Below are 26,229 nucleotides of genomic sequence, written 5' to 3'. Positions count from 1 at the left end.
GCGGAGGCGCTTATCTCTGAGCTGCTTGAGAGGGCAGAAAACTGAAGCTTGGTTTGCTGGGCTTCTGCTATAACTGCAGTTTTGCATGTGTGGGCCACTGTGGAAAGAGGGTGAGAAGGTGGGGTAGCTTTCAAGAAATCAGGAAGCACATTTGCAGAGGGATGGGGGTGGGTAGTGGGTGGTGCTGCTTTTCCCACCTGCATTGCTGCCCTATTTTGCCCTGTGCACCTCCTGGATTACCCTCTTCAAGGCAGTAGCCCCACTGCAACAAGGGGAGGCAGAAAAACAGCAGGCCATTTGCAGGGCATGCAGCCTGAAGCACCCAGTTAGCAAAACAGAAATCCATGCAAAGAGCAGAGCTGGAGATTGTGCAGTAACAAATCCCGGTGCAATGACGAAGAGAAGGATGCACCTGTATGTCCACCCAGCCTCCCCCCGTCCGCCCTCCATGGTACCTCCCACTCTCTAACCCACAGACGAAACCAGACGAGCCCATGCGGCACGGAAGAGGGGTCAGTGGCAGAGAGGCAGGCTCTGGCTGCACCAGCCGCGCGGCAAGGTCTGTGCGCGAGACACGGGCAGCCGGGCAGGCGGTGGCGCGAGCCTCCCCCACTCCCTGCTCGCACGCGCCGGCTGGGTCTCTGCTGCACAAGCCAGGAGCCGGGGCGGCAAGGCTCAAGCAAGCAGCCCAGCGCCTGGGGAAGATGGAAGGAGCCTCCTTCGGAGCCGGCCGGGCTGGGGGGGCCGTTGACCCTGTGGATTTCCTCAAGCAGCCTCAGACCATTCTCAGGATAGTGTCCTGGGTAAGGCAGAGCCTCGTCATTTTAAATGGGCGTGTATTTATTTTTCCCTGTGGAGACATTGCTCCCTTCCATCCTCCTTTTCTCTGGCACCCTTCCAGCCTGGCAAGGTGGTAATGCAAAGGGGGCTGCTGGAGTATTAGTAATACCTTGCATGCGTGGCTTTGTTTTGGCTTTTAATTTTTGGTGGCCGAGGTTGTTTGCTTTATTTTGCTAAGGAAGAGGGAGAGGAAATGGGGACCGCGATCAGGAAGGGTGCCAGGGGGAAACGGCTAACCATTTTTTCTCACCAGTTTGTGCTGTGTTTCCTCCCGAAACCCCCATCGAAATAAGAGGAGCAATAGTCACAAATGCTGGGTTTTGTATTATTATTACAGTATTTGCAGAGTGGAAAGATCACTTCTGTTTACCCACGGAAGTGGAAGTCTCTGCCTCCTCTCTGTAAAAAGGAGGGTATTTTTAGGGCTTTATTTTGCAGCTGTAGATGGGTCATTTTTCATGGTCTCTGTCTTTTCTGATGCTTAAACAAATGGTAGGATGATGAGGAAAATCCTGTAGAATTCGTTGGTCAGAAGACATTTTTCTTCTATACTTCATGATCTAGCCCTACCTAGATCCCTTTGCTAATGCAAAAGGATATAATGGTTTGCTGGCTGGCTATTTTTTGTTTTAAATTCCTATTGCCTTGCCGAAAGCACCAGACTGAATATGTTTTCAGGACACCTGCTTTAGAGTGGCTTTGATCTTTGGTGTTCCATGGGCAGCAATATGGAAAGTACGGAAAGAGCTTCACTTAAATTGATTATGCCAGGAGGTACAAGGGTTAAGGCTGACACTCCACCCATAACTTGCCTCATTTTGCTTAGGTTTTATGTGCTGAGACCTGCAAGCCTGTGCTGATGGCCCTTTGGTGAATTCGGAGCCTCAGGCCGTCTCCTAAAAGACCTTAACCAAAAGCCCACATCACAAAAAGCCCCTCTAATGTGGTCCCATTGATGGGAGCCTCAGTAGAGAGGCCAGGGGTTGAGATGGCGGTGGACCCCGTTTTCCAATTTAGAGGCAGAGAGGGTCCTTTTAGATTCAGGATGAGGTACAGTGGTGTATGGGGGAAGCTTGCACTGCTGTTGCCCTCGCTCTACCTGTTCTGTGGATTGAGGCCTTCAGTGTCCAGAGCAGTCAGTGTGTCATCTTTCCATAAGCACATAAGTAAAACCATTCAAGTGACACGCTTAAGGGCTTTGCTGGGTCAGAGCCGTAACCCATTCTCCCGTACTTTGAGAAAGCATCTGAATGGAGAATGCTGCGTGGACGAAAATGGAGGCCGGTTGCCGCACGAAACGTCAAGGCAGGTTGTAGATCGGTTCTTTTGTACATGATTGACACGGTGCGTGGCAGTGACATCTTCATAGATGCTTACGATGCATCACCTGGATCCAGCATGGAAGACTTGGGTACTGCAGTTGGGACACAGGAACAGAACACAGAATACGGCATTAAAAAACAGCTCAGAAAAAGTTCCCGCACGTGTTCAGTGACTGATTGATCACATAGGAATCTTCGGGAAATTTTAAACCACAAGGGATCTGTCCCAAAGTGAGAAGGAAGGGCCTGAAACTGCCAGCACTTACACGTCAGATTAATTCTAAGCATGTGAGTCACCGCACTTACTTTGAATCTATTCATGTGCTTCAATTTAAGTGCAAGCATAAGTTGTTTTTAGGGTCAAGGGCCTGATCCAAAGCCCATTGAAGTCAAAGGGCATCTTTCAGCTCACTCCAGTGGGCTTTGGATGAAGCTCCAAACGCCTGCATGAGTTCATTGAAAAATGCTGCAGGCCACGTTTTCCAAACATAGGCCCTGATTCTGCAAGCTGATCTTTGCAGGGAGCCCTACACAGATCAGCTTGCAGGCTTGGGGCCATGGCTGGTACACATTTGGGTCTTGCTCATAGTGGCCACCTGAAGTGTGCTTCAATCAAATCAGCTTGAATTGGCTTAAAGCCGTGTTTCAGACAATAAGACTCCTGTGTAGATGGACAAATTTCCTTGTGGCCTTGCATGTCCTGATGAGTTAGCCTGGTGCATTTGTTGGGTCTGTTTTCCTCCTGAACGCTAGTCCACTTGTGTGTGGGCAGCCATCAAATCCCATAACATTATTGCATCCTGCAGCCTCAAGAAAGCACATTCACTGTACCTTACATTTTTAAAACATTGTTTGCAGACTTTGTAAGCCCATGCAGTGTGTGAAGGGTACATTCAGAAGACAAAAAGCAGTTTTTGCCTGCAAGATCGTTTCAGCAGTTTTTGCTGCAGTCATACCCCAGATTGCTGGATTTGGGGTATGAAATGCAGCTATCTTGGCATAGAATATTATTTTGATTATTTATTATTTCCACTGCAGTAGCACTTAGGACCCCCAATCATGGACCAGGATCCTGGGGTTTGCGAGGTGCTGTACAAACCCAGTGCAAAAAGACTGTCCTTGCCCCCAAAGGACTTGTAATCTAAGTAGGAGGAAGAGCAGAGTTTATCTGTTGTTTACTAGGAGTGATTCCTTCTCTTTATACCCCTTAAAGCACGTGTTCCTGTATATTTTTAAGCATGCAGTTAAAGTAATTGGACCACTCCTCCATGATTCAGTCCCTTCCAACTGCCCAACCCAATCTCCTCCAGTGTGAAATTGCCCTGACACCAAAGGGTTGGCTACCAGATGCAGTATGGGTTGTTGGATATTTTTGGGTGGGGGCACAGAGGGGAACAGGAGAGTCATTTTACTGTTCATCCAATGTTTGAGCACAGTTGTGCTTGCTTCTCTCATCAGAGTAGTTTAACTGAAGTCAGTGGAAGCCTTCTTGGGTGCAGCAGAGCAATACAAGACCTATGCATTATGCATCAGGGGTTGAGATGGCGGTGATCCTCCACCATTGAAATCAATGGGAGTTTCATTGTTGCAGGGCCTAACTCCTTCAGTGGGATTCTGGCAGCACAGAGTTATACAAGGGATGCAGGATTGATCCCTTTGACATTTGGGGGCCTTATTGATGACTATTGACTAGCTCAGAAATCCCCAGTGAAGTTTACAGTTCCAGATAGAATGAAAATGATTTCTTTAAATATACTATAGCATTAATTTCTGAAGAACAAAAGGGTCCTGCTATATGCAGAACTTTCTGACGATCATATCTGGAAAGCCCCATGAAACTGTTCCTCTTTTGTCTCTTCACTCATGGCTGATACAGCTTGTGAGTCAAGATATGATAACACTTGTTTTTTATGGAGTGAAATGAACTTGGTAGTAAACAGTAGTTCATGCGGTCGCCAGCTCCTTTCTTTTACATCTGTCCTATTATTAATATATACATTTTTAAATTGTTGTATAGTGGAAAACGGGACACTTTCAATTTAATGTAGACATACATTTATGTTTGATGTTTAAACTAAGTTTTAACAAACCTACTCTGAATAGAAAGATTTTGACAAATTCTCTTGAATCTCAGGAATGGGTTTTTCCCCCCTGCTAAGGCTGGAAATACCCAAACACTAGTGCAAGTGTAGGCTTGGAAGGATTCGATTGTTGTCAGTAAACGTTGATAAACATTGATTGCACTGTGCGCACACAAACCAGTGAAAAAATATTTCCATCAGTAATAATTGAAATGTACAGACCGGCAAAGTAAGAAAAATGCTGCTTGAGAACTTCTTAGAATTAAACTCGATAAGTTTATGGAGGAGATGGTATGATGGGATAACATGATTTTGGTAATTAATTGATCTTTAAATATTCATGGTAAATAGGCCTAATGGCCTGTGATGGGATGTTAGATGGGGTGGGATCTGAGTTACTACAGAAAATTCTTTCCTGGGTATCTGGCTGGTGAATCTTGCCCAGATGCTCAGGGTTTAGCTGATCGCCATATTTGGGGTCGGGAAGGAATTTTCCTCCAGGGCAGATTGGAAGAGGCCCTGGAGGTTTTTCACCTTCCTCTGTAGCATGGGGCACGGGTCACTTGCTGGAGGATTCTCTGCTCCTTGAAGTCTTTAAACCACGATTTGAGGACTTCAATAGCTCAGACATAGGTGAGAGGTTTTTCGCAGGAGTGGGTGGGTGAGATTCTGTGGCCTGCGTTGTGCAGGAGGTCGGACTAGATGATCATAATGGTCCCTTCTGACCTTAGTATCTATGAATCTATGAATTTGATTTAAGGCAGTTTACTTTGTGTATTTTGACATATGATACTGGCAGTTTGTGTTTTGATGGTTATAAAGCTTTAACTCTCTAAATGTCAGTGTCTTCTGTCCTTAAATAATCACTCTGACCCCACCCCATTCTTTGATTCTGCATAATTTCCTGCAACTGTGAAAATTTAAATAGATAAAAATCTACAAAAAGGCTTGAAAATAAACATCAATATTATCCACTGAAATGATAAAAAAATCAAATTCTGCCTTATCTAAGCACGTGTGAACCAGAAAACAAAACTAATTATAAGTGGAAAATGAAGCCGATTGGCCTCTGTGAGACGTGACAACAGAAATAGTGTAAAGGGGGAAAAGAAAATATAATTTTTGAAATTCTTTAATTATTTATAACCTCAGGTCCTGATCCGGCTGCACAGGACTATAGAATGACTGGCTCCCCAGGGTGCTTTGAACGACCATGCTTGCATGGAACCACATAGGCTTCACTTGGGCTCCAGGGCCTGCCAGAGTGGATCTCAATGCAGGAGCAGGGCCTGCGTTGATTAGTAACATAGATAAGGAATTGGATATTTAAAAAAAAAATATTTGGGGGCCAGATGCTCATCTGGTGTGAATCATAGAGATATCGGGCTGGAAGGGACCGCGGGAGGTCATCAAGTCCAGCCCCCTGTGTTGAGGAAGTCCCAAGTAAACCTAGACCATCCCTGACGGTGTTTGTCCAACCTGTGTTTAAAAACTGCTAATGATGGGGGTTCCACAGCAATGCACCATCCACCTCTTTGGAGCTTGTTGATTTAAACCAGGGGAGGATCTACCCTGTGACTTTCATATTGACAGCTACCCTTAAATAGTTGGTCCCATTTGTTTTTATTTTCTTAATAAAAGTTAATTTCTAGTTTATGCTGTCGGGTTCAATATAGAAAGCCTTTCCTTTGCAGTGAATTTGCTTGTTTTGGGTTTTTTTTGCAACCCTCTCTACCCTGTTGACAGTGAAACCTGTCTTAAGCAACCAGACAGGGGACAGGCCAAAATCAGTTGCTTAACAGAGGTGGAGTAGCATTGTAACTGTCTCTGTAGTTTCTGAAAAGTGCCTTTGGGTGGCCTTTTCTGACAGCAGGTTGCCTACGCCCGATTATAGCAAACCCTCCCTACTCAGCACAGCACTTAAGCATGTGCCTAAGTGCTTTGCTGACCTGTGGCCCTAATGAAGAGCTCTCTCTACTGGTTTTGCTGTATTAAGGAAAGCAGATGATGCTTTGAATGACAGAAGTTGCTGTCCTTCCCTTCATTCTTAGCTCAAGTTTGTTTTGTTTTGCCAAGGAGAAAGAGGCCAGAGCTGGCTTCTATTTGTGCTCCTGGTACAAGATGTGTCTAGTAGGAAAAAAACCCCATGCCTGGTAGTAGAACAGATGGGCAGCAAAACAAGGAGAATACAGTGCCAGCGTTATTCTTGCCACTGTACTTAAGCGATCTGCTGGGATGTGCTGTTCACATCCTCCCTTCCTAGGGAGTATCACGCAGCCAGAAATGCGGCTTAGGGTGAGCTGCGGGAGGCCAGGAGTGGAAGGTTCGTCATTTTGACTGGGTGGTGGTTTGTTTTTTGCAACATTTGGAAACAAAATTGTTCTAAGTGATTTGGGCTGGAGCTTGCAAACCTTTACTCACCTGAGTAAGTCTTGGTAATTCAAAGAGTGCTACTGAAACTGAACAGATTGGACTGATCACTTAGGGTCATTATCATCATGGCAGATCCCACAAAGATCCTTGCAGATGGTGCGCCACCAGAGCAGCCTCTAGCTAGATCCTTAAGGTGGTCTGACCAGCCCCATCCTACGAAGTGCTGGGCACCTCCTATGAGAGAGCAATAACAGAGGAGAGCCTGGCCCAATTCAGCAAGCTGTTAAATTGCTCCCATTGTCTCCTAGGACACCACTGACTCACAAGGCTCCTTACTTTTTAAATCAAAGACGGGGGGAGGGTAAAGATGGTCTTGTGCTTACGATATTTTACTGCAACTCAGAAGTTCTGGGTTCTGTTTCCAGCAATCCTAGTTTACAGCAGCTGAGCATTTAACCCCATATTTATGCTAAGTGTTATTAGTGGAATATTAACCTCTGGATTTTTTCTGGTCTTCGTGACTGTTTGGGTTAGGACCTCTGGTTTTTCTGTATTAATTCTGTACTTCCTTGTTATGTAGATTACGTGTGGAACTTTACATAATTTAAATATAACTTCTTGGTAATTGAATTATACAGAAGTGCCCTTGTGTCTTAGCTTAAACTGTTACTAAATTCTCTTTTTCCTGTCAGCACTAGTTGGAAATGCAGTCTGCTTGACATGTGCTCAAATTGCGTTACTAGATTAGGAACTTTGAATGGACAGTCAGTTTTTGCCAACATCGTTGCCATATAACAAAACATAAATTTAGCAAGAATTGGTCATGTGTTCATCAATGTGCACCGTTCATGAGCTGATTAGCCAGTTAGACATGCCCTTAAACATATTGCAGTCAGCATCGGCTAACAGCCTCTTCTGTGCCAGGGTCTGGAGTCAAATCTTTGCTTTGTAGTCTTAACCATAGACCCTCTTGAAAGATCTTGCAGCGCATAAAATATCTCTGAGGCTCCACATCCTGCCTGTAAATGCTCCTGAGCCATTCTGGGGTGGGAACTTCCCTAGAAATGGCAACAATAAAGAGGAATAGGAGAGTAACAGGGGGCCTGATCCTCCAAGGGTCTGAGTTCAGGGCACAGCACCTAACCAAGAGTGAAATCACCTCTGTGCAGCATGCCAGCACAATGCACCACTTAAGACCAGGGTTTAAGTGGAACTGAAATGGTGCATAGGCCAGGGCCAGGGCCATTGTATTGGTCCTCTGCAAGGGGTGAATTTCATTCTGAAATGCCCAGCACTTTGCAGGATCGGACCCATTAGATAACTGTGCTGTGTCATCCCTACCAAAGGCCCAGTCTTGCTGGGTATCTCCTATCAGGTGTTGTCCGAACGTGATCGAGGGTGCTCAGCACCCTACAAGAAGGGCTCAGCTCCTTGCTGGGTCAGGTCTTCTGCAGGGGAAGAGTCTGAGGATACGGCTGGAAAAAACCCCACTCCAAGCTCAAGAATCACAGACACGTTTTCTGTTATTATTGTTATGATCATAATTTATTATTTGTGTTACGGCAGCGCCTGGGCGCCCTAATCATGGACCAGCATTAGGCGCTGTACAAACAGAGAACAAAGAGAGAGTCCCTGTCCCAAAGAGCTTCCAATCTAAGTGTAAGGCAAGAAGCAGCAGGTGGAGCGAGACAGACTGATAGGGAGCACAAGGAAACAATGAGCCAGCACTGGTCAGCATGATGGGCAGTGATTTAGCACATCAGTGACCCAACCATATTTCTCTGCAAGATTTACACACAAAATCAGTGGTGGGAATGTGCCCAAAATGCGCAGTCTACTCACCTCGGCCTCTGTGGTAGTGTTCACATAACTGAGCCAGCAACTGAGAGGTGGTTTTCTTAATGAAATATTCTAGGCCTTTCTAGTATAATCTGGACTAGTTCTTTTTTGAAATCTCAACAAATGCATGAAGATAGCCCCACACTCACCGCTCCTGAAGGACAGATGGTGCACATTTTGATCTTTGTACCAGAGCCTTGATACTATGGGGATGGGAACCTTAGCAATGAATATATCAGTTAATAATAGCAAACATACCAGGTCTAAACCCTGCCTTTACATGCGTGCCTAGGGCTCACAAGGACATTGGTGGGTGGAACACGTGTCTTTGTAGACAGAATTTAGCTTTACATTTAATCCCTGCAGACAAATTTTGTCTCTCTCCACTAATATAATATAATCTGGGCCTCATCCGGCAGCCCTGAGACAGGCAGAATTCTCAGGATCAGGCCCTATATATACAAACCAGGAATGTCCTAAATGCATGGTTGTCCATGCATGATCATCCCCTCCCAGGAGAGGAGGCTGCTGAGGTGATGGAGGGAAAGAGTCTTTTGCGGCGCGTTCCCCAGACTGTTCCATTGGGAGCTCCTGGGTTGGCCCCAGCCCCACAGGATGAACATGGCCCGAAACCCTGCAGCTCCTTGGGGATTCTGCTCCCTGAGGCTCCCTGCCTCCTTCTAGCTCCCAGGAGGGAAGGAAGGAACTGCACCTGCCAGCACTTCCCCACCAGCGTTTGCCCCACTGGGAGGAGTCATTGCCATCTGGGGTAGACATGCACATGCTAGCTCCAATCAAACTAACAAATAGCAGCCTGGCCGCGGCAGCTCAGGCTAGCTGCCCGAGTGCGTACGTCAGACAGCACTGCGCTCGGGTGGCGGGCTCAAGCCACCTCCTGCATGGCCATGCTGCTATTTTAGGTGACTAGCTCAATCCCTGCTAGTGCAGGTATTTCTACCCAAGTTGCCTTCCAGCTGCTATGGAGACACATCCTGTGCGCAAGTTCCACTCTGCAGGGAAAGGCCACGGGGAAATTAGCTGGCATTAGCTTCTACTCAGAACTGGGGAGGGCGGATGGTCCAGGTGTCCCTGTCTGCTGCCTAGTCCAGCCCCTCCCGGCACCTCTCCACGGAGCCTGGAACGGGGAGGGGATGGTGCTGCAGAGGCAGATGGCCTTCTCACATGGGGTGGGCATAGCCAAGCACGGTGGTTGCCCTCCGTGCATGGATCTTGGAAGGATAAGTGGGCTCCAGAACAGGAGTGGGTAGCCAGGTACAGTATATGGGCCAGATTCTGGTGCCATCCCTGGCCCCTCTGGGCCACTGTAGTGGCCTGCAGGGGTTAGAACTGTGCTGGGGGAGGCTTCCCCGCCCCTGCCATATGCTCTATGCTCTTCCCCTCCTCCCCACAAGTCCTGGCCCAGGAGACATGCTGAGACTGGGCCTGTGTTGAGAGAGGAAGGAGGAGTCTCCACAGCACACCTCGCAGTGGATATTCTGGGCTGCGCCAGCCATGGGAAGATCTTCGGAGGCTGTTACTAACTGGAGTATTCCCAAGGCACCTCTGATTTAGCTCGGGGCCCTTCCAGTCCCCAGAGCTGCCCACAGTACCCAGGGTGCAAAACTGACTTAAAGTCACCGGGTCACCTTTGCCTTCTCTCCTCCTGGTCTCTTCCTCAACCTGCGTCATTGACGCTTGCAAGAAACGCTGATGGCAAAGCTAACTGTACTGAGCCCTTTTTCTCCGCAGATCTCAAAGGGCGTTAGAAAGATGCTAGGCATCTTTATCACCCGTTTTACAGATGGGGAAACTGAGGCACAGAGCACAGCAGTGACTTGACTGAGGTCACGTAGCAGGTCAGTGACAGAGCTGGGAGTAGAACCCTGGGGTCCTCGTTCCTACTCTGGTGCCATAGCCCCCAGCTGGAATAAAAAGTTCCTGAGAACTGAATAAAAGCTAAAGAAGGACGTCGGGCTCAGCTGCAACCTGAGTATCGATTGTTCCTGGCTCAGAGAACACAGCGATCCTTGGGCATGGTGGGGTGATGGAGGCGCTGCATCTTCCTCCCACTCCATCCTGAACTTGATTGATTATGTGTAGAGATGGTGTTGCATGCCAGGACAGGGTGCGGAGGTCAGCACAAGGCTTATGTCTCTTAAATCCGCTTAGTCCCAGGCTAGAGGGCTGGAGCCTTGGACTGGCTCTCTGCGCCGGGGTGAGTTTCACCCAGTGGGGTGTGAGATCAGCAATGTTGGTGTGTCCCTGTACTTAGCTGCAGTGGGGCCAGTTCGAGGTGGAATGTCTATCTTAACTCTGAATTTCCTCGCTGTTAATGGGTATGTGTCACAACACTGACTTTACTGCAGTTTTTTTGAGTGTTCAAGGTCATTTATCAAAGATTTAAAAACGAGTTTGCACAATCAGCTCCCCACATAAGAGAGAGTTACAATGCAACACCCTCTGGTACCTGTCATCTTTGGTACCTGTCACCCCAGACAGCATAGGATGCCGCAGTAGTGAAAGCATCATCACCCCCTGAGATGACTGATGTTCTTAGTTTCCATCTTTGAGCATCTCTGGATTTTCCTGGTAACTGGTTGGACTCAAATTGTGAGGCTCTTAACCACAAACATTTATAATGTCTGAGACTTTACCCACCGTTGACACCTCTGGGGTGGGACGTGCAAAGTATCTAAGAATCCCTAGCAGCACTACACAACAGGAAGTGGAGAATAACCGTGCTTCACTAAAACTACAGAGAAAATTTTGGGTTGCAGAGTATTATGCAGCTTGGAACCAGGCAGGGACATGAAGGCTAACAACCCTACTCTAAAGGCTTGGCCTCCCTCGGAGAAAAGGTGCCAACATGGTGAAATCCTAGGGTAGATGAGGCAATTGTAGATTTCCAGCTTCATGTCTCACCCAAGGGATGGCACCTCTATCACCAAGTGCTCCTAGGCCATTGGTTTGGTTCCGACCCAGAGAGAAGAACGCCACCTGTGGAATCAGCAACCACCTTCCACAGCTCTCGGCATTTCTCCTACAATTCTGCCACCCGGCTCCTGACTCAGCCCCCTTCTGCTTCGTGTGTGAGAGCCGGCAGGATTGGGGCACGAGGTCTGGAGCCAATCTGCAGCCAGTGACCGCCTGCACAGGTGGCGAGGTGAATGTGAGCTAACGGGGGCTGCCAAACAGCTTCTCAACCTCCACAGACTCGCTTTGGCTGAGTGACTTCACTGAGTCTCTTGTCAGGGCAGTCGTTTAACAATCTGCCCTCTCAGCTGGATGCCTGCCAGGCTTGGCCAGTCACCTCTGCCTCCCCTCCAGTGCTGGGAGGGGTACAGGCAGATCTCTGGTGTTTCTTGCTAACCTGGGGCCAGCACGTACCCTGTTAGGAGCTGCACTCTGTCAAGCTCCCCTGGAGTTATTAAGGGTTGCCCAGTTACTGCACAGCACAGGATACGACCGTAGGGTAAGCGGCGTGAGCAGCTGTCTGTGGGAAGGGGCCCTGTGTAGAACGGCTCGTGGGGCAGGAAAGGAAAACGTGAGTTTGGGCCGGGAAATGTCCGAAATGCGCAGCTGGGTTGTGAGGCATTGGCACTGTGAATGCTAATGAAACCTCTGAACAGCTGCCAGCCCCAACCTTGCGCTCTCTGATACCCAGATTTCCCCAGGGGAGCTGTCCAGATCCAGCATCCTCTGTTACCCCAACGCTTCCATGCCCACTGCCCAGGCCCAGCATCCCCTGGTGCCGCTGCCAAGATTCCCAGCACACTCCCCGTGACGTATGTGCAGTGACTTTACATCGGGGTACCGGGCAACCAGCCCTCATTACACAGCTAAGTGTCTGTGGCGTTAGTGCAGCCTGAGTTGTATTAGCCACGTGCACACAGGCGGACTCTGTACAGCTTAATGGGTGCCATGGCTAGTGTGTTTGCTTTATGAATTATTACCCCTCGTCCTCTTCCCCCTGTGGGTGCTCCACTCACACTCCTCTGAAGTTTGTGTCTCATGGGACAAGAAAGAAAAATCTCCTGGCTCCCATCCCCTGCCATTCACGTGGAGCACAGTTGAATACTGGGAAATAAACAAATGGGGTCTGCAATCAGATCTGCGCTAGGCAGGACTCCACCTCTGCCTGTTGTGACTAATACTGAATGTCAGGAGTCAAGGGTGAGCGACCTGAGCACAAGACTGGAAGCCAGGAGCTCCTGGGCTCGAATCCCACTTCTGTGACCAGTGCCACTGTAGCCTTGGGTAGGTAATTTAACCTCAGGGAAAATCTGCCCAGTGGCACTACGGGACAGAGTTCACCCCTGTGCAGAGGCCATAGGCTGTGTACTGGCTCACTGACAGCAGACTTTGTCCCCCTCTCTTTTCATTTCCCCATCTGGAAACTGGGGATAATACCGAACCAGCTAAGGGCCTGAGGGCCAATGAATGTGTGTAAAAGCACATGGAGGATGCAAAAGCCCTGTAGAAGAACGGGTGTGCTGGATACATGCTAATTCACCCAGCAGACACATCCATGGGCTAAGTATCCCAGTGTTCTTTTCACCTTGGCTGTTGGCAGCTGAAGGGTGCACTGGCTGCATGGCCATTTGGGATATGGAAGCTCTCTGTGCTGTGGGCAGGGCCTCTCCCAAGATGATGGGTATTATATTAATTAGGGTAGCTATGATTTGTGCCAGACACAAGCAGGGTGCTTGGCACTGCCCAATAAACCAAAGGAAAGACAGTCCGTGCCCTCAGGAGTTTACAGTCATGGACAGCAGGGTGCACTCTGAAAGCCAGAAGTGGGGAGAATTTAGGCCACCATTTTTCCAAAATGACTAGTGATTTCGGGTACCCAACCAGAAAGTGCTGAGCATCCATTCTCTGGAAACCAGGGCCTTTATGGTGTCTCAAATCTCAGACTTTTTATTTTTTCTCTGCATGTTCGTGATAATTCTCTGATGATCACTGTGGGCAAAGCTGCTGTTGGATTGAGCGGCTTGGGAAAGGCCAGTTGTTTTTTGGGGGATTTTCCTTTGTTTGTTTATTTTTAATCATGTGATGGTGGTGGGGTTTTTTCAAAAACTTTTTCAACCAGTAGCTGGAAAATGAAAAAAATTTTGATTTTCTAAAATGATTTTTTTGATAAAACGTTTTACCAAACCCCGAACTGTTTTACCTCGAATTTCAGTGTACATTTTCAACCCGAATGAAGTTTTTCTGTGAAGAATTTTGGTTTTGGTTGAAAAAAAAAAATGGTTTTGATGAGAACATTTCAGCCAGCTCTGCTTTTGGAGCATAGCTTTCAGACGCATACACTTGAATTTGTTTTTTTAGCCATATGAGAGGAAACTGCACGTACAAGGCGCTGTCCGTGTTCCCTAGCACGAAATGAGTAACACCCAGGAGCGGCTTGGATTCCTGGGCGATTGCTGACTGAGCTGGCGTGCAGGGAATGTCACTCATGATGCCTGAAACACTGCTGCAGCCTCCCCATCCTTCCCTGCTGGTGCTCAGTGCACATCCCTGCACAAGGTAACCCTGAAGATACGCAGTCACTTATGGAATCTTGACATAGATAGGAAGAAAGGAGCTGAATGGATGATGTTGGAGAGTAGCCTCATCTGTGCCTGATTGTCTCCATAAACCATCCATCCATGTGACTAGCACGGAGGGCAGCAGCGAGACCGCCGGGGATTGGCTGAGTAGGTGCTGGTCACAGATGTTAGGGCTGGTGCTTGCCATCTGCTTTAACACAGGCAGCCTGTTCTTCCGTACGTTGGATTTTGCAGAGGTTGCCAGCCCTGGAAGGTGAAGTCCTGAAAAATGGGTGCTGCCCGGCCAGCAAAGTGCAGACTCAGCCGTGACTTGGAGAAAGCCCTTCAAAATGGTTGGGGGGGGGCGGTGCTTGGACTCTATGGCCCTGTTAGTTCTCGGCCTTCTCTCGTGGCCAGTAGTGTGCAGGGACTGTGGCAGGGATGAACTCCCTGAGGAGATTACAATCTAGGCCATGAATCCTGAACCCCTCTCCCCTTTGCAGGCAGAACAGGCCCTGGGGCAGCGGATGGTGTGGAGGGAAGCTTGCCTTGCCTCTGTCCTTGCTGTCCATGGTTTGTAGGAAAATGAAGGCCTCCAGTCTTCTAGGCCATCAATCCAGCCCCTTTCACTAGTGCTAAACCCAAGGGGCATGGCACAGAATGGTACCCAGTGTCTTTTTTCTCTGTTCAGCACCCTACTCACTGATGGCACTGGATATAAATCCTAAATGATAACAACATGCTCATCGGCCACGCCTGGCCAACATGGATGGCAATTGCTGCTACTCGGGCAGGAGGTTTCAGTGGCACCGGTATTCTGGGTACTGGCCGGAGGCCCACCAAAGCCACGCCATCCGGGCCATCTGGAGGATGGTAGCAGCTGCAAGCAGCGTTCAGTCAGCTCGCTCCTTCTGGTTGCTTGCAAGTCACTCCTGAGCGTCTCTGCTCATGAAGCTGGGGCTCGTGGCAGAGCTCTGGATTCGCAGTGGGGGTGTGGGACTGAACGTCAGCTCCGAGGCGCCAAGGCCCAGAGGCCCCATGACCAAACACCCTCGGTGGAAAGTGAGTGGGTTTCAGAGCACAGCACAACCCCTTTCCCCCAGAATTTGGCCATGCCTCCAGCCCCTCCACTCCGCGTGCCCCAGCTTTGCAGCCAGATGTGGCAAGCGTGTTGGTGGGAGGGCGCCGGTGAGGGCTCTCCCAGGGGGATTGTGCTGTCTCACAGCCCCGTCATCCTTGGGGAGCCTCAGGGAGTGAATTTAGTACTTGTAAGTGGAGAGGCAATATGATCTAGTGAATAGGACTCCGCACTGTGGGTCAGGAGGGCTGGGTTCCATTCCTGACTCTCTCACTGGATTGCTGGGTGGTCTTGGGCATTTCCCCTCTCACCTCTTATCTGTGAGACTGTCAGCTGTCCCGGCTAGTGACTGACTCTTACTGCCTGAATATACAACATCTACCCCAGGGAGGGCCTGAATTCATTTGGGGCCTGCCTGCTCCACCACAGATTTCCAAGTGTACAAATCACATAGGCCCAGATCCTCAAAGGTATTTAGGCACATAACTGCCACTGATTTCAGTGGGACTTTGAGGATCTGAGCCTTAGTCTCTCTCCCATCTGTACCATGGGGATATTAATACCTCCCTCCTGGGGTGGGGGCGGGGGCATGAGGATAAATATGTTAAAAGTTGTGAGGTGCTCAGATATTCCAGTAGATGGAGATGTGCCAGCATAGCACAAATGATAATAATCACAAAGGTGAGGTGCTAATCAGCTGTCCTCTGCAGGCAAGCTCATGAGGAATTCAAGCTGTAATTAGGAGGCCACGCTGGTAAGAACTCATTAACCACATGATGAAAGTAGCCCTGAATTGTTAGTATTATCTTATTTTGGGGGGACAGTGTGGTGAAAACTGTTATATTTAAAAAAAAAAAAACAGATCTCCTCCCCAGCGTTATTGGCCACATCCTGAGATGAGTGAAACTGGAAGGGTTTTAAAAATGGAATTTACTTCTTTTGGATCCCTTTCCCCTCGGACAGTGATACATTCATCATCAGTCAACGTCCCTTTGGTGTACAGTGAGATATTCTCATGCGCTATCCTAATGGTGCAATGTCTGAGTCACAAAGGCTGCAGGGGAGGTTTATTTGTTTAAAAAAAAAAACGGACACATTGCTACTGGAATTTAAAGTAAATCGGTGAATTTTTAAAAATGATCTTGGGCAAAATTTCCAGAAGCACCTAAGTGACTTAGAAACCTACATCTTCAGAAGTGACTTAGGTACTTAGCAGCATAAGCCTTGGGCTCCCAAGTCACTTGGCACGTCTGAAAATTTTACCCGTTAGCTTCTAAGATTTCAGTCCAGTGCCCATTGGGAATCTTTCTGTTGATGCTGGATCAGCCCTATAGCTGCATGTTGGGTTGGATTTGACCAGAGGCCCTTTTAAAGTCCAGCATGCTCAGTTGCAATGCAATAGCTGCATGTTTCAAGTGCTGGAGGGAGTCCTCATTTCACTGCTCACGTACCAGGGCTGTGGCTCTAAAAGTTCATGACAGCTTGCTTACAGAGTTGTGCACTGGGCATATTATACGCTGAGCTGGCATGTCTCATTTTAAGCAGACAATTCGTAAAATACTAAAACTCCAGGAGCTATGATTAGACAGTTAATAGCACGAAGGAGAAATCCAGGTTGTTATTCCTGGAAGGACTAAGTAAGACAGTAAAGTGAAATGCTAGGCACACAGCGCTATCCGCTGACCTGCCAGCAAAATAATCCTGTGAAATCAGATGTTCTCATTTATTCATGCTGTCCAGGCTAACGTTATTTTTGTCAGGGCCTGTTTTTTAAATGCTGCTGGTATTTCCGAAGGCAAACAACAACTTTACATTATTTATGAACAGATTTTTACAACTGCTGGGATTACAGGTGTTGCCAATGTGGAGCAAGAATTATGATTGCTGGGGATTTTCTTTCAACGCAGCATATTTCTGTTTTGCGTGGTGGTGTTCCCATCGCGCTGTGACAACCCAGTGCTCCACAAAGGAGATTGCTATCTGGGCAGTATGTGCAAGCAAAAGCGAATGAGGCAGGATTCAATAGTCTTTAAGGCTGATGCTCAGAGTCAAGGTAGGGCCGCGGTTGGCGCGTGGAGCAGTGGAGATTGATTGAGCAGGATCTGATCATCTCACACGTGACGGAGAATGGAAGAGAACAAGGAGGGGCAAGGAGGACTCGCTGGTTTATAGCCCAAGCCAAAACTGCAGGCCCAGACACCCCCGGGTTTTGAGGGGTTGAGAATCTGCATGTGAATTATGCAGCTGGCTGTTATCTATTTTTTCATACAACGCACAGTCATCCTATGAAAATCCTTGCCAGAGGATGGTATGAAGGCCAAAACTATAACAGGGTTCAAAAAAGAACTAGATAAGTTCATGGCAGATAGGTCCATCAATGGCTATTAGCCAGGATGGGCAGGGATGGTGTCCCTAGCCTCTGTTTGCCAGAAGCTGGAAATGAGCGACAGGGAATGGATCACTTGATGATTACCTGTTCTGTTCATTCCCTTTGGGGCACCTGGCATTGGCCTCTGTTGGAAGACAGGATACTTGGTTAGATGAACCATTAGTCTGACCCAGTATGGCTGTTCTTATGATCTGTGCTGTGGGTTGAACCAAACATCCCAAATGTGCTGAGGATTGAGACCCAGATCCAAAGTTCACAATCCCACCTCTGATTTTAACTCTTGCCTTCCCAGCAGGATGTGATTTGAGGAAGCTGAATCATTGTTTGGGCGCACAGGGGATCTGAATAGCAGCATGTGCTCTCAGCTTCCACTCTTGGTGATTCCTTACCCCCAGCCAGCTGGGGACCAGCCACCGGAGAACTTGGTCTCATCGGTAGATCAGGCCCAAGAAAACAGGAGCCCTGGGGCGAGTAATGGGGAGGCAGGGTTGACAGTGGTGTGAGGAGTCTTATTCACTCAGGGGGCCGGAGCAGGAGCTGGGAGGGAGATGGAGCGCATGTTGGGGTGGAGCATTATGAGAGAAGCTAAAGAACAAGGGTTCACGCCACATTTCCCTGTCGCCACAGAGTTTATGGAGGAGCGTGTGAGATGGACTTTCAGAGCTGGCAGAAGCACAAGGAGGAAGCTTTGTGCCTGGGTTGTTAGGGGGATGATAACTCAGTCACCTCTCTGCAAGGCCCCTGATGTGCTTTGGCCTGAGCCCTCAGTTATTCACCTGCCTATCGAAAGCATCAGCTCTTTGGCCTATTGTTGCTGGGGCTTGTAGAGAGTTCTGACCAGCCTCACAGGGGCCACCAGGTCATCTGAAAAGCAGGCAGCCAGGAACCTGCATGTCCATCTCCTGTAGGTGTCACAAGGTATGGAAAGCATCTCATCCAGACAGATGGATAGAGGCTGTGAAGGCAGGTCCTGTAGGTTCAGGGCTGGATTGTCCAGGAATGGGACTGCTCGCATTCCTGGGTACCAAAATCTCACAAGGCTTCATTGTGTCACAGCACTGAGGCATGATGCGATGGCCTTTACCCTCAGCATCATGGCTACATTTTCAGAAAGCATCATCACGCTGCACCGCCGCTTCGTGACACAGTTGCCAGGACATAAATGACATGACGTCCCCTTGGGACACCCTGGGGAGCGGCACACGCTCGAGGCAAACAGGCCATGGCTGCTGTGCATGTCCTGAATTTAAAGCATGGGTGGTTAAATGAACCTGCCACCATTGATTGAGCTCTGAGATTAATTAATTAAATTAAAAATCAAAACCAAGTTACCAGCCCCGTTTCCACAGCGGGGAAGCTGGGGTTCTGATCCATTTGAAGCAAGGGGAATGGGATGGTCCAGTGCATTCTTCACGTCCACTACTAGCCTGCACATCCAGGGCTTGAGCCTATGTTCATGGACGTCAGGGGCAAAGCACCCATGAAAGTTCAGGGCACTACTGTATGTGTGAATAGTGCTCTTTCTCAGGAGACGATTTTTGCTGGCACTAGCCATTGTTTATTTCAACTTGCACCTTCTTTAGGAAGAAATCCACTAACGTTATCACGTCACTCCCCTGCACAGGCTGCTGGGATGGCTTCAGACCCACCTCTCTGCTGTCACCTCCAGTTTGGGGGAGATTATGGAGACCTTCTGAGACCTGCCTGCTAACGAGATGCTCGCATTTGTGACGAGCTTCTGAAAGAACAAGCCCTGTCCCAGTTTAAAGCACATCCAGGAAAGGGTCCTCTTGTGAGGTGGGTGGAATGGTGTCTAGAGCTGACTAAGGAAAGGTCCACTGGCCATTGCTCAGGTGAAATGACACTTACCAAGAGTTAGCTGCCCCTTTGAGTATTGTATATGTGACTTTACCGCACTGTATTTAAAACACAGTCACTGGGGTTCTCTGGGCAGTTGGCTCATAAGTAAAGGCCTGATTTTGTTCTCATTTTCCCCCTGTTTTGCTCTGCTGGAACTGCATTGTCTGCAGCGGAGTTAGACCTGATCTCCACTGGCACAATCCTGAGAAAGGACTGCTGGCTTCGGCCTGACTTTAGGACCCGATCCTGTAACCTTGACTCAAATCGCGAGGCTCGTCTTGTTTGCCCAGACACTTGAAAATTGGGATTATAATTATTGGGGTGGAAAATGGTCAGAGGGGGAGGGGTTGGGGGGGTTGTCTTCTGTTGCTGGGTTTTCAAATGGCGTCACATGCGCCTAGAACATATGGGTGGGTAACAATGTGAGTATTTCCCCAATAAATGGAGATAAGCTATCCTTCCTCACCTTAGTAGCCCCATTGACTCCTGAGAATATTCGCTGCAGGACTGGACCCTTATTAATTTCTTCTAGCCTGCTGCACAGACTACCAAGTGTATGTGTCCAAGGGGTTGTGGGTCAGTGGGACAGAACTGAATGTTGCCGTAGGACAATGTCATACAACAGCAAACCAATCAACCAACTACGTAACAGATGTTAGTCCTGTCACTTAGTCCACCAGCGCTGAGCACGGTGTAAGATCCTGGACAGAACAGAATAGGATTTGTGGTAGGCGGGTTGATTTGTTGGAGAAGGACAGCTATTTGAAACCTGCTCCGAGGTTTGGAGTGTCAGATCAGTCATGGGGTAGCTGGGTTAGGGGCCGGAGTGCAGGTGAATCGGTCAAGGGGACATGATATTATCATGAGCATGGTTGTGGTCATTCTCTCTGTCTGTCAACTACTTTATAATGTGTCATTGCTACCAGAAAGGCCACGAGGCCTCCAGGCCAACAGCTTCAGCATCACTAGCTGCTCTCTTAGAAGCTAGGGAATTTGAGCCACAACATACCAGGAGCCCTGGAGTTGCCTTTGCTCTCAAGTTAAGCTCTCTGTCTCTGCCTCCTGCTGCATCCTTATGAGCCAGCGGGGCACTGAAACAGACAAGGATCCTGCGCATTGGCAGTGACGAGACAAGATTAGAGATTAACAGCTTGAACGAAGGGCACTGGCAGGCCTTGCTTTGCTCCCCAGTGGCAGCACTGAAATCGAAACCACAGTGCAGCGCTATCTAGGCAAAGACAGGCGAGGCTTTGACGTGCCTTGTAATGGAGTCGGCCTCATAGATACCCCTTGTCACTTTGGTTTCGTGCTGTGTAACCCTAACATGCAGCAGGTAGCGGTCACCAGGGGTGTCCACATGCACATGGCTTGCTACACACTTAGGCCACGATGCTTTCCTGCCTGCCAGGACAAGGAACGTGGCCTGGAATCTGCAGGGATTCCGGGCATCCGCACAGGGACAGGGGTTTCTGCACTACTCTCCCGGGCCCCAGTTGTCTTCTGGGATGGGAGCGTGACTCCTGGAGGAGCCACTGATTATCAGGCAGTACTGATAATCAGTGGAAGGTGTGGAGCCAGAAAATGCAGAAGCGAATGCAGCAATGAGCAGTACTGATGTCAGTGGGGAAGAATGCAGGAATCCGGCAGGTTCAAAGTGAGTCATGCCTGGTAGAGTAACCAACTCTGGCTCCATCCCCGGACCCTATCCAGCTGCGTCCTACCCCATCTTGCAGAGACCCAACCCTTGAGCCCGTTGAATTAAATTCATCCCATGCAGAAGGGCTGCACGAGGCCTGTGCACTGAGTGTGAGACTTAAGTGGTGCATAGGCCTCTTTGCTGGTTCTATTCCCCCTTATGTGCACTATCCCCATACAAGAAATCAGCTGTGTCCTTGAGAGCCCTGCAGTGACCCTAGTGTGTCTGCTGAGAAGGGGAAGGGGAAGGGCAGTTACTTGACCACTCCCTGTTGGACAGCGGGAGAAATGGCTTTTTTAAAGTAATTCCTCAGTGAAGGTCATTGCAAAGGAGTTTGATCCTGATAGATCCGAGCAGAGCAGGAGGCACCATGCAAGCTCTCCCCTCCACCCAGAAGCTCTGCTGTCCCACTTCAGTCCTGATCTGCCACACCCCTAATATCCTGTTCCAGGGCCCTTCCCAAGCAGCACCTGCCAATCCCCCGGCAGCTTTGCAAACCATTAGGGACCAGAGGGAGGCCAGCAAACCTGTCTCACTTTTGTCCTTCAGCTGGTTGCAAGCCAGGTCTCCAGATACAGATTTATCCCCGTGCGGTCTCCATCCCCAGCAGTGCTTAGCATCACATTGACCGGTCCTTCACTTAGGGCATGACCATGACTCTCCTTCCTGGCACCCGCTGAACTTCCCTTGGGCTTTCCCTGTCTGCTCCTCTCTCATCTTCTCCATGCGCCTTTAGGCTTTTTCAGGAGCAATGTGTTTGGCAATTCAATTATTCTCTGTAACTTCATTTCTCTCCAGTCCCTAGTGACTCAGGGCAGTTTATTGAGCGCAGTCTGACAGCTGAGAGTGATGCAGGCAAAAAGGCCGGGCTTGGACCTGGGTGATCTGTTCTCCCTCTGCCTGGTGTGGATCGAGAAGAGCGTCCCCTAAAATGCTTTGCAAACCAATTTACTGCAAAGCAAAGACGAAATCGCTATTATGGAGGAAGCCCGTTGGCTTTAAACCACCAACCAGCGAAGTGTAGGGATCCCTCTAATGAGTGCCATGTTGCCATGGAATCAAATGGAAGACTGAGTCCAATTATCTTGCTGTGAGAAAACAGAGTTCAGTGTAAACAGCTGCAAGCTGTGCTTTCCCCTTCCCAGGTCTTCTCCATCGTGGTGTTCGGCTCCATCGTCAATGAGGGCTACGTCAACGAGGGCAAGGACGCAGAACTCAGGTGCGTCTTCAAAAAGAACGAGGATGCCTGCAACTACAGCATCGCCATCGGCATCATTGCCTTCTTCGCCTGCATCTTCTTCTTTGTCATCGACCTCTACTTCCAGCAGATCAGCAGCGTGAAGGACCGGAAACGGGTTGTCCTGCTGGACCTGGGGTTTTCAGGTATGCCATCAGGTGGGCTGCGTGGGCAGTGGAGGTTGCCCAGGGCTGGATTAAGGCAATCCGAGGCACTGGGCACACCAAGATATAGGGGCCCCCCTTTGCTCTGCCCCTCAATTGAAGTGGCAAGGGCAGCAGTATGGGGTCCCATTTTCTCCCTCCAGCTGTGACAACAGGACCCCCTTCCCTCTGAAGCAGTAAAGGTGGCAGCAAGAGGGTCCCTGTAATTAGCTCAGCAGTCAAGGTCTGTCTGCTTGGGTGGATGGGCCACGCTCACTGCATTCTGCCCCTGCCATTCACAGCCCTCTGCTAGGTGGAATTGGAGCAATGGATCTAGGAGTTAATTCTCTTTTGAGACACATTGGGAAGTTCACTCCTTTCAGAGCTTTTGTTTCAGGCTCTCTGCAGACTCAGGCAGATGTCTCTGGGTCAGTTACCCCGGGTCATGCTTTCAAGCTTTCCCCCCCCACAACCTTGAGGGATAGAGACTTACTTTTTTTAAAATACAAACTGAGATTCTGATATAATCACCTGACTCCAGGAGCAGGGGCTGTGGTGTTTATTGAAGCTGGGTCCTTTGCTGGAAAAAACTTACGGTGCCAGACCTTTCTCCCATAATCAAAGGCAAAAGTCCCAATGACCTAAATGGGAGCAGGACCAGGCCCATGAGCTGTAGGTGGAAGCTGGATCCATTGAGCCAGTGGAAGCATCCTAAGCTCAGTCCATCTGGAAGCTGCATTTGGCCTGAGGTTCTGGATTTCCAACCCTCACGTTTTTAAAAGTCTGAGGGTGATTTTTCCAGCACCAGGGAGCTTGCAACTGTCTGATCCCAAATGAAAGCACCTGTCAGTGCATCGTCACATCACCATCAGTGTCTGTTGTTAAGAATGAAAAGTGCCAGGTAGAACACTCCAGAGAGGTGTGGGAGGAAATATTCTGTACTCATGGTAGCTGGAAATATACCATAAAGACTCTATTTCTATTACATCAGAAAGCTAGTGTACCATGCTTAGAGAGGCTGAGAGTTACAATGCCTCCTAAGAGATTTAGATGCCTAGGGTCCATTCATTTGAGTGGGAATTGAGCATCCAGATAAATACCTTAGGCTACTTTGAAAATCTCAGTGTCAAGGGCTAACCCTTCACCATCTTGTATGGTCATTTACTTTGTGTCAGGTGTGTGTAAAATGCTGTCCTGATTCAAGGCCTCATTCTTCCCTCACTTACACGGTCTCCTTAGGTGTAACTCCAGTGACTTCTTTAGTAACCTGTGTAATCGCTGAGTTTCTACCGCTGCTAGGTCCGATCCCGCAGCCCTGCATGCACAATTCCCATTGATTTCCAAGGGAGTCACTCAGATAGGCCTGGCAGAATTTGATTTTTAATGTCTTATCATTTCAACAAGTAATACTGATGTTTATTTTTATGCATTTCTTTCCCTTTGTAATCGATTGAAATGTTCAGTTTGAGAAAATTACGGGGGGGGGCGGACAATTATTTAATGACGATAGATGTTGAGGTTCAAAAAGCTAAAGCTTTGTCCCTGTTAAAACACACACGACACGTCAGATGATACAAAAGTAAATACTCTGAACGCCGGCTTTAATCAGTTCTCAAGTAGCATTTTTGTGACTTGGCCTGTCTGTACATTTCGATTATTATTGATGGAAATGTTGTTTTGGTGGTTTGTGTGTTTACAGTGAAACTGATGTTCACCCACGTAATTACCGATAAAAATCGTATCCTTCCAAGCCTACTTCTGGGGGAAAGCCGCAGGGTTGGTTCTAAGTCTTTACACTGGTGTTCGTTTGTTGCAATCCAATGCACAGGGATCATGTGAAAAGACATTGTGCTAGGAAGCAGCTGAAGGCTTGGGGATGTAGCTCCGTAGATGTCAGTGGGTTAAATTACCCCATTTGGCCCTTTTGTGTTTTCTGGGTATGGATTGCAAAGAGCTTAACTTTTCCTAGGGAGAGATCTCACCCCCACCCCCCATGAACTCTTACAGTGAAAAATAAGCCACTTTGTGCCTCCTAAACAAGCCCCTTAAATGCAGGTCATGCGGACATAGGGTTTGCGAGGGACACAGCATCAAGTAACAGTGAGAGATTTGAAACCATCCAGCAGCACCAGCGTGCTTTGCCCTGGTTGGCGGCTGCTTTTATTGTGTGCAAACAGTAATAATCACCGTGGCTGGTGAGCATCGGGCCATCTGAGCGCCCAGAACGTTGACAAGTGGGAGTCCAGAGGCAGAATGTGGAACAGCAGTCATCGGCCTAAGGTTGGATCTCACTTACATGGGTATGAATCTGGAGTCACTCCGCTAAAGCCAGCGGAGAAGCTGCTCTGGGTTTAGCTGATGAAAGTGCGAGCACAGGGTCCAGTGTAGATTAAAGAATTCCATGGTGAGAGCTTGGGTCTTCAGTCCCGTCCTAGGCAAAACTTCAGCTGAACTTCCCCAAACTAGAGCTACTGTGTCAAGCCTATTAAGTAAGAGTAGTTGTGAGATCAGTGGGGTGTGGAGCTTAGTGAGATCCTAGAAATCAGAGATAGCTCAGACCTGTTACACAGTCTACACCATCCTCTTGAGGGCCAGGGCAGGAACGTCCCCTGTAGTGCTTTGTCCAAGGTATTTCTAAATGACCTAAATCAGAGGTTTCCAAAAGCTTGTTAATGGATCACTGGTGGTGCTCAGAGAATTTGCTGGTGGTCTGTGCAGAACTGACCAGTCTCTTGGTTTTCAGCTGCTAAATCACATTAAAGGAAACCCAGGAATACATTTATCTGGTATGATTTTTCCTTGTAAGCAACTGTTGTCATCACTACAGGCATGTTTTTCAGTCAAAAATGGTAGGTGAAGTGATCCATGAGGCCACCAGTGGGAAGGGAGGTGAGGTGATCACTGGGGGGCGGGAAGGGGTCCGCAAGATCACCATTGGGAGACTCTGTGAACCATGAAGCGACCAATAAGAGACAAGGTGACCCAACAGGTGACGGGTGGGAAGTGAGGTGATCTATGAGGTCACCAGTGTGGGGGCAAGTGATTCATGAGATCACCAAGGGGAGGGGAGTTGTCCATGAGATGATTAAAGTGGGGTCACCTCATGAAAAAAAGTTTGTGACGTTCTATCCTACGTGATGGGGATTTAACCTCCTTTCTTGGGAGACTCTTCCATGATCTTACATGGCAGATCTGCAAACCCTGTGTGGGCCCTAGAACTAGAAGTATAAGATGATGCAGGAAAGTGTATTCATTTGTACCTATCTTAGGCGTTTTTCTATTGTGCCCATCATCATCTTGGTCCCTAGGCACTGTAAACAATGGGGTCTCCTATTCATTATCAGTAAGGCTACATTTATGTCATGGAATCTGTGACTTCCACTGACCTCCATGACATTTTCTGCCCTGGGGCTGGAGCTCCCAGCCAGCCCCGCCCTTGCAGCTTCCAGCCCCCAACCTGTGGGGGAGACCCCACAGCTGCCCAGCTGCAGTGAGCAGGTGAGGGAACTCCCCAGCAGCTGGCCAGCCACAGCGGGCTGCCAGCAGAGCCCCTGCATCTGCCCAGCTGCAGCGAGGACTCCCCACAGTTGCCCAGCTGCAGCCATGGCGAGTGGCTGGGGAACTCTGCAGCTACCAGCTGCCTGGGAAGATGACCCTGCAGCAGCCCAGCCCCATGCACCGCGTCCGTGGGGGACCCGGGAGCCCCAGCAGTAGTGGGTGCCGAACCTACCTACCTACCCACCCTTTTTGTCAGGGATATTTTTAGTGATAGTCAGGGACAGGTCACAGGCTGCTGTGAATTTTTATTTATTTCCCGTGACCTGTCCGTGACTTTCACTA

The 26,229-nt window shown here is 48.8% G+C and overlaps 1 protein-coding gene across 1 annotated transcript in view; it reads left to right on the top strand.

Annotated features, from left to right (window-relative positions):
• Positions 1-552: 552 nt before the first annotated feature.
• SYNGR3 (synaptogyrin 3) overlaps positions 553-26,229 on the top strand; it is a 43,793-nt gene continuing 18,116 nt past the window's right edge. The window contains exons 1-2 of the mRNA XM_077827484.1: positions 553-803; positions 22,155-22,392. Of these exons, the coding sequence (XP_077683610.1) occupies positions 705-803; positions 22,155-22,392 (337 nt within the window). The 5' untranslated portion in view covers positions 553-704. The remainder of the gene's footprint in view (positions 804-22,154; positions 22,393-26,229) is intronic.

This window comes from Eretmochelys imbricata, chromosome 10, assembly GCF_965152235.1.
Source record: "Eretmochelys imbricata isolate rEreImb1 chromosome 10, rEreImb1.hap1, whole genome shotgun sequence".
Lineage (NCBI taxonomy): Eukaryota > Metazoa > Chordata > Testudines > Cheloniidae > Eretmochelys > Eretmochelys imbricata.
Note: the sequence above shows the minus strand (reverse complement) of the source record. Positions and strands in the feature narration are given on the sequence as shown.